This window comes from Amblyraja radiata, chromosome 10 (genome assembly GCF_010909765.2).
Source record: "Amblyraja radiata isolate CabotCenter1 chromosome 10, sAmbRad1.1.pri, whole genome shotgun sequence".
NCBI classification, from domain to species: Eukaryota; Metazoa; Chordata; class Chondrichthyes; order Rajiformes; family Rajidae; genus Amblyraja; species Amblyraja radiata.
The window spans coordinates 57,245,528-57,253,736 of record NC_045965.1 but is presented as its reverse complement, the minus strand read 5'-3'; the positions used below and the strand labels follow the sequence as shown (position 1 = coordinate 57,253,736).

The following is an 8,209-nucleotide window of genomic DNA, read 5'->3' as shown; positions in this document are numbered from 1 at the left end:
GATAAAGCCAGTAACAGCTATTATTGTCACAAGTACCAAGGTACAGTGAAAAGCTTTGTTTTGCCTGCTATCGAACTAGATCGGGTTACTCTTGCCTCCTGCAGAATGTTTGGGAAGAGGCGGAGTGAGTTTGCTCCTGGGCTTGCTGAAGGTGATGGACGTACATCTGTGCTCATCACCTACCTTCATCCCGCGCCTGTGGGCAACGCGCATGCGCCGGCTTCCTCCTCCCCACCCCCACAATGCACAGCCGAGCCCGCGGGAAACCAAAATGGCGACGGTGTGAGTGGAGCTGGTGTTGAGTGAGAGTGAGAGAAACGGCTCCGATGAGAGGGGTAGCCTCGTACAGCTCTGCATGCTTTTAAATAGACAGGTGTGATTTCACTACAGTGGCCGAATGAGGTGAGCGGCGCCATCTAAATTATATTTTCTTTGTGTGTTTTTGTTTTAAAGAGAGGAGAGGGCTTCTGGAGCCAAGAGAGAGAGATGGGCCTCTCGGTTCTCGTTTCCGTGAGAGGAAGTAGCCCCGGGGTGTCTGGTCAGTAGATGGGGAAACTGCGGGTTACTTTCATATCTTCCGCGCCTGCTTCGTTGTGGCTCGCAGAAGTCGATTTTGGGCGCGTTATTTTCTTCATTGTTTACATTTGCCCACCGTCTTTGTTTAAGATGAAGTCAAACAGGTTGGAGGGGATTCGATTTCTGCCCATTTTAATCGACTGAAGGGAGTGGCCAGGGGTTCACCAGCCTGAACCTTTATTGATATCTTAGTGAGGTTCCGTTTTCTTAAAAAAAGTTTAACGTTCGAATTCATTGTACATTTTGTACAAGATACTGCAAATTGGGCAGAATTTCAATGAATTTGCGTGAATAGGATGCTACTATAACATGATGTAAGGCAATTTGTTAGTATGAACTTGCCTTTAAATGTTTTGGATTCAATTTTTGTTAGTGGAATTTTAACTCTGGGAAGCTGCATTTAAAGTTGGTTTAACAATATCCTAACAGTTATAGCATGTTCTATTTTATGTATTATGTGGTGTTATCGCGATGAACACATTTTTTAATTTGGGTGAGATTTTAATTTAATTTAATGTATTTTGATGCAACTAAGTGAATCAATGGCCCTTTTCATTGTTACATTTTGTAACAAACTGTTTTAATTAAAGCAAATACCTTGGAAATCTGGTTTTAAAGCTTCAGAAAGTCAAACCCTATATGCACCATTTATTCAAAAAAATTAAAATTATTGATTATCTTCACTTTGTCAGTTGAAATTATTAAATGTTTTCATGAAAATAATGAAATGATTTGTGTCAGTTATTTAAGAAAGAACTGCCGATGCTGGAAAAATCGAAGGTAGACAAAAATGCTGGAGAAACTCAGTGGGTGAGGCAGCATCTATGGAGAGAAGGAATAGGCAACGTTTCGGGTCGAGACCCTTCAGACTGACAATTTATTTGTTCAGTTTATTTTTGTGGGCTTGGAAGTTTGGAAAAGTAGCGCCCACTGCTGCTGTGCCATTAATAAATAAAATCAGGGAACTTGTTGATGTCATCAGTACAAACTTTACATGTGTCCCCATAGCCTCATTTTATGCAGGTACAAGAGACTGCAGTCCTGGAGTCTGGAGAGAAAACAAACTGCTGGAGGAACTCAGCAGGTCAAGCGTCATATGTTGTATGTGTGTGGTGGGGGGTTCTTTGGCAATTTGGGTTGAGACCCTACATCATAACTGAGAGTGGAGAGGGAAGATAGATAGCCAGTATGAGGAGGGGTGAGATGGGCCAGTAGGTGACAGGGATCCAAGAAAGGGTGCAAAATGGAGCAAGATGGGGGATGGAGAGGGTTGTGGCGTCCCCTTCCACCTGCAACACTCCCTTTTCTCTTGGCATCCCTTTTGGGCTTTTTAATTTCCAATAGCTGTTATGTCAACTGCCTCGACTTCTCCATTCCTCTCAGTCACTAACCTCTCCCCTACCAAACATGTAACACTCCTCTCACTTTGTACAAATCCCAATCTAGTTATTCCACCAGGGGAGGGGGAGGGGTAAACATGGTGGTCAGATTGAGTGACCACTGCCTTGTTGAGGCCAGGCACCACCAGCAAACACAAGTACGCTGTCTCCAATGCAGTTTGACACCTCTTCACATCAGGTGATCTCCCTTTCATAGCTTCTATAGAAGGGTCCTGACTTAACTTCACATTCATGTTTTCTGGAGATGCTGCCTGACCCGCTGAATTATTCCAGGACACTTTTTTGTAAACCGTCATCTACAGTTACTTGAAAGTAGACACGGAAAGCTGGAGTAACTCAGTGGGTCAGACAGCATATCTGGAGAAAAGAAATAGGTTGTTTTTTGTGTCTTCCAACCATTTTTCCCCAAGTCACTGTCTCCACTGCATCTGTTCTCAACATGAGGCCATCCGTTTTAGGACATCTGAAATGAGCTTTTTCAGGAAACATGATCTCTACTGTGGTTGATGGAGCCCTCTCATGCATTTTCTTTCATTCTTAGATTTCTGATGTTAACTCTCCCACGAAAAGAGATACAATAGTCCTCTCCTCTCGTCCTACTAGCCTATGCACCCAGTACACCATCCTTCACATCATTTTCACCAGCTATAACAGGAACTTACCATTAGCTGCTACCTCTCCATACCCTTATCTGTCACATCTCAGCAAGCACACTGTGCTTATTCAAATTATTGGGCAGAAATAGCTGTGCACTGCAAAGAAGGAATGGATGACGAGAAAAGTAAGTAGAGCTAAGATAGACACAAAATGCTGGAGTAACTCTGCGGGCCAGGCAGCATCGCTGGAGAGGAGGATTGGGTGACGTATCGGGTCGAGACCTTTCTTCAGACTGACCTGAAACGTCATCCATTCCTTCTCGCCAGAGATGTTGCCCTTTTCTGCTGAGTTACCCCAGCATTTTATATCTATCTTCGATGTAAACCAGCATCTGCAGTTCCTTTCTTCAGAGTAAGTAGAGCTTTTTAGTTGAATTAGTTTAGTGATTTAAATGTATCTAATGGTTTTGGGGATAGCTGTTAGAGTTAATCTAAATTTTTGATACTCTTCCTTCCTTTGTGCTGTTGAAAATGAATAAATAAGTTTATTGGCATACAAGGAATTTGCCTTGGTGTTCCGCCTCCAAGTGACAACATAACATACAGTGACAGTTAGGAAATGCACGTAAAACATTATCGATTAAACGTGAATTAAATAAACTACCAGAGTAAAATGAGGCTACAGATTTTTGGTTATTGAGTAGAGCTACTACTCGTGGAGAAAAGCTGTTTTTATGTCTGGCTGTGGCAGCTTTGACAATCCGGAGTTGCCTTCCAGAGGGAAGCGATTCAAAGAGTTTGTGGCCAGAGTGAGAGGGGTCAGAGATGATCTTACCCGCTCGCTTACTGGCCTTTGCAGTGTACAGTTCGTCAATGGAGGGAAGGTCGCAGCCAATCACCTTCTCAGCTGATCGGACGATTCGCTGCAGCCTCCGGATGTCGTGCTTGGTGGCTGAGCCAAACCAGACCATGATGGAGAAGGTGAGGACAGACTCTACGATGGCCGAATGGAATTGGAACTTCATTGCCTGTGGCAGATTGTGCTTCCTCAGCTGCCGTAGGAAGTACATCTTCTGTTGTGCCTTTTTGACTGGAGTCGATGGTGGCCCCCCATTTAAGGTTCTTGGAGATGATGGTTCCCAGGAACTTAAAAGACTTGAAGCTTAACAAAATTGTGAATATTTAAAAACGAATGAACATTCAGTTTCATAAACAGTAGTTGAACCTCGGTTCCTCTGGCTGTCAGTGTTGACCATTTGTATTGGTCAAATATAAATTAAGTTGGAATAATTGAATCACTTTTAGGTTAGCAAGATAGTCGGATGTCACGGGAATCAGTACTGTGACGTCAACTAATTATAACCCACATAATGTCTTGAATGAAGGAACTGTGCGTTTGTAGTCACATTTGCCAGTGATGCAAAGATGGGTGGTAATGCATGTTGCGAGGTGGATACAGGTTAAGTGAATAAGTAAAAAATTCATAGCTGGAATAAAAGTGGAAAACACCAGAACTTACTCTTTGGTGGAGGAATTGCAGAATATTAAATGGAGGGAGATGACAAAATTCAGTACAGAGAGATCTGGGTGTGCTTATGAATGAAACAAAGTAAGCATATAGTACGCAGGTAATTAGAAGAGTGAGGCATCAGTACTGATGAGAGTGCGGTTCTGCAGTGTGGCCAGTAGATGCATTTGATCTCTAATGTTTTTCCAGGCTTGTTTTGTGGGCCTTGTCAATAGAGAACTTTAAAGGTTAACAGACAGAAAAGTGCAGTTTAGTCAAGATCAGATTTGATGACTTGATTGAAAGGTGCAGCAGGTTCAAGGAATTGTATGACCTAATTTGTTCAACTAGATTATGTTCTTTATGTACAAGCAAACATTTAGAAAAAGACTAGACCAAGTGCAGACCCGTTGGGTCTGCTCCCCAAAAGTGCTGTTCCCCCAGCGCTAATTACCCCCCTTGATATTATATTAATATTATTAATTTGCTCCTTTTACCCCATAGCCACCCTATCTACTGACGCATAGCCCCCAACTTGCAGTCACATCTAGAGAGGGGGGGGGGGGGGGTTAGAGAGAGAGGGCAGAGAGAGAAGGGGCAGAGACAGAGAGAGAGACAGACACAGAGGGGCAAGAGGGATGGGGGGGTGGAGAGGAGGAGAAGAGGGTGGGGTGAGGGGGGAAAAGGTGGGGGAGGAGAGAGGGGGTGCTGAGAGGGGGTGAGGTGGGGAGCAGGGAGGGTGGAGGGAAGGGGGTAGGGGTGTGGAGGGGAGGGGGGTTTAGGGGAGGGACGGTGGGGAGGGGGAGGAGGGAGAAAAAGAGGCGAGAGAGGGGGAGGAGAGGAGAGGGGGAGGAGAGGAGAGGGGGAGAGAGGAGAGGGAGGGGAGAGAGGAGAGGGGGGGGAGAGGAGAGAGGAGGGGGGGTGATAGGGAGAGGGGGGAGAGAGGAGAAGAGAAAGAGGTGGGGAGAGAGAGGAGGAGAGAGAGAGAGTGCCGTTTTACTTCAACCCAAACAACCATTTGCAGGCACACAAAATTGCTGGAGGAACTCAGCGGGTGCAGCAGCATCTATGGAGCGAAGGAAATAGGCGACGTTTCGGGCCGAAGAAGGCCGAAGAAGTCTGAAGAAGGGTTTCGGCCCGAAACGTCGCCTATTTCCTTCGCTCCATAGATGCTGCTGCACCCGCTGAGTTCCTCCAGCAATTTTGTGTACCTTCGATATTCCAGCATCTGCAGTTCCCTTTTGAACCATTTGCAGGCAGTGCTTTTTTCCTCAAACTAACCATAATTTCATTTTCAAACCACATTATGGGTACTCACAGCTGTGGAGACATTTGTTCAGTGTTATTCAGAGCTCTGATTGAGGCACACCACTTGCAGAGACTGATTGAGGCACACCACTTCCTGGTTTTATAGTCCCTCCCCCTCCCTCCAGCAGGGGCAGCAGAGAGAATGGGGAATTTTGTAAAATCATTAATATCTCTGTCATTTTTCATCGACGGGAAAATTCCTCGGCACACATGCGGCGGAGGGGGGCTCTGAGCGAGGTGGCCAAAAATGACGTCCGTAGGTGGCGGCGTTCTCTCGGAAATCGCAGCACAGAAGGCCAAAGGCGGTCAAGAACAGAGATTTAGTAATATAGATGTGCGAAGCTGTGATGTATAAGCATTGCCAATTAAACTAGAAACTGACCTCCAGCTAAAGAATGTGATTTGGACCATATCGGATGAAACGAGCTCATCAATGGGAGGCTGTTAGTGATCTTTGAGATCAGCACTCATGTTTCAGCAGTGTTTGGGCCATTAATATTGGGTAGGGCAAGGAAGTCTTGTCTCCTTTATAGGATTCCGAGTGACAGCCCGATAGAGCAATCCAAATTCTATTTTTATTTCCTAGTTTGGAAGAATATGTTGTACCGGAGCTCACAGTTTAAGAATAAGGGGTGGGCCATTTAGGACTGAAAATCTGTGGAATTCTCTGCACAACAGGTAGTGGAGGCTAATTCACGATGTTTTCAAGAGAGAGTTGGATTTAGCTCTTGGGGCTAAAGGAATCAAGGGGTATGGGGGGAAAAGCAGGAATGGGGTACTCATGTTAGATGATCAGCCATGATCATATTAAATGGCTTGAATACTCCTGCACCTATTTTTTTCTATGTTTCTACATTTACTCACTAACTTTTGTGACCATTTTCATAGCTCCACTTTTGATTGGGACCTGCCAACTGATGAACAAATTTCGCAATGGAGCGGACAAAATGTGTAGGAAAGAACTGCAGATGCTGGTTTAAATTGAAGGTAGACAAAGAATGCTGGAGTAACTCGGGTCAGGCAGCATCTCTGGAGAGAAGGAATGGATGACGTTTCGGGTCGAAGTCTGTAGAAAGGTCTCGACCCGAAACGTCACCCAATCCACCTCTCCAGAGATGCTGCCTTGCCCGCTGAGTTACTCCAGCATTTTGTGTCTATCTTAGCTTTACTTACTGTTCTCACAATGGCTGTTTCGGGTTGAGACCCTTCTTCAGACTATGTTTCTACTTTTAGTCTGAAGAAGGGTCTCGACCCGAAACGTCACCCAATCCACCTCTCCGGAGATGCTGCCTGGCCCGCTGAGTTACTCCAGCATTTTGTGTCCATTTTAGCTGTACTTACTGTTCTCTCAATGGCTGTTTCTGGTTGAGACCCTTCTTCAGACTATGTTTCTACTTTTAGTCTGAAGAAGGGTCTCGACCCGAAACGTCACCCATTCCTTCTCTCCAGAGATGCCAGCATTTTGTGTCTATCAACTGATGAATAAATCGGCACTGTTACTTGCTCTTGGCTATTTTAGTTTTAGAGAGCTAGGAGAGCATTTTAGCTGGTATAATGTCATACCTTTATCTTTGTCATGAAGGAGCAAATGTTTGGTTAACCTTTGTTTATATTGTTCTATTTCAACATTGAGGGAAATAGTGAATATGTATCAGAATTTTTTTTTTTGTTAAGTACAAACATTTGAAATGTTCTGAGAGACACCACAAATCCAATCTTGTATTGAACCTTTCACTTCCCCTCAAATATGGTGTAGGTTGGGTCTTATTTCATGGCAAATTGGGTGACGCACTAGAAAAATTTCAGATGAAATGGAAGTATGATCAAATTTCATTGCGTCTTAGACTGGACATACAGGAGCTCCATGCTAGATGTGACTTTACAATGCAATATGGTCGATAAATAATAAAACGACTTAATTTTGAACTTTAATTTGCAGCTGATGATGCCATTTTCCTGATGGACAGAGACGGAACGGGAGTAGGTAACTCATCTCTCCACAAACTATCTCCCTCCCATCGTAACCTGAAGACGCCAGTGTCCTCGGTTCACTTGTCATTACAAGATGGATCAAAAGGAAAAAGACCAGTATGCAAGTTTGAAGAAGGTCAGGATGTCCTAGCCAGATGGTCAGATGGCTTGTTTTATCTTGGAACAGTCAAAAAGGTAAAATTAATATACTCTTGTTCTTCAAGTGTGTTTATTGTGAAACAAGACAGGATCATGCAAAATGGCTAATGTAAATGTAAAGGATCTTGTCTCAACTTTTCTAGCTTTATGGAAGAGGTACAAATTATTGTCTGCAAAAATGATAGCCAGAATTCAAGAATGAATCAACTTTCATTTTCCTCCTCACTAGAATCAGTTACAAAAATTAACTGAATGCATAAACGTTCTATTAAATTCACAAATATTTCATACTGTCAAGTGTTAATATCTTCATTTTATTTCATACATGATGCCCACTGCTTACTTATGATTGGTGTTACTTTTTTTTATAACTCTAGTGTTTTGAATTTTCTGATGGATTGATTATTTTTTGCTATTGAGGATCGGACAATTGCTCGAGGATCTTAATCTAGCCGAATTACTCTCCCAGTGAAATTAAGTTGTTAAAAAATTGGAATGGACAAAAGTAGACAGGTTGTGTGATTAGTATAATAGTAAATTACAGAGACAGTATTAACTACTTTTGAACTATACGCTGAAAATAAGAAACATGAGTTTAGTAATGCTGAAGAAGTCAATGGGATTGACACCTGACTTGCTCTGTGGCTTTGATATACACAAGGCTTTTAAGTATCAGTGACCAGTATAGTAAA

The 8,209-nt window shown here is 43.4% G+C and overlaps 1 protein-coding gene across 3 annotated transcripts in view; it reads left to right on the top strand.

Annotated features, from left to right (window-relative positions):
• Positions 1-236: 236 nt before the first annotated feature.
• Positions 237-8,209, top strand: part of mtf2 (metal response element binding transcription factor 2) — a 28,413-nt gene continuing 20,440 nt past the window's right edge. Inside the window, exons 1-2 of one of the 3 annotated variants that reach the window (XM_033028937.1) lie at positions 237-402; positions 7,327-7,553. In XM_033028937.1, coding sequence (XP_032884828.1) covers positions 7,347-7,553 — 207 coding nt within the window. In that variant the 5' untranslated portion in view covers positions 237-402; positions 7,327-7,346. Of the gene's footprint in view, positions 403-457; positions 539-7,326; positions 7,554-8,209 lie in introns of those variants that run through there. The other 2 variants (XM_033028936.1, XM_033028935.1) reach the window with 2 other exon arrangements.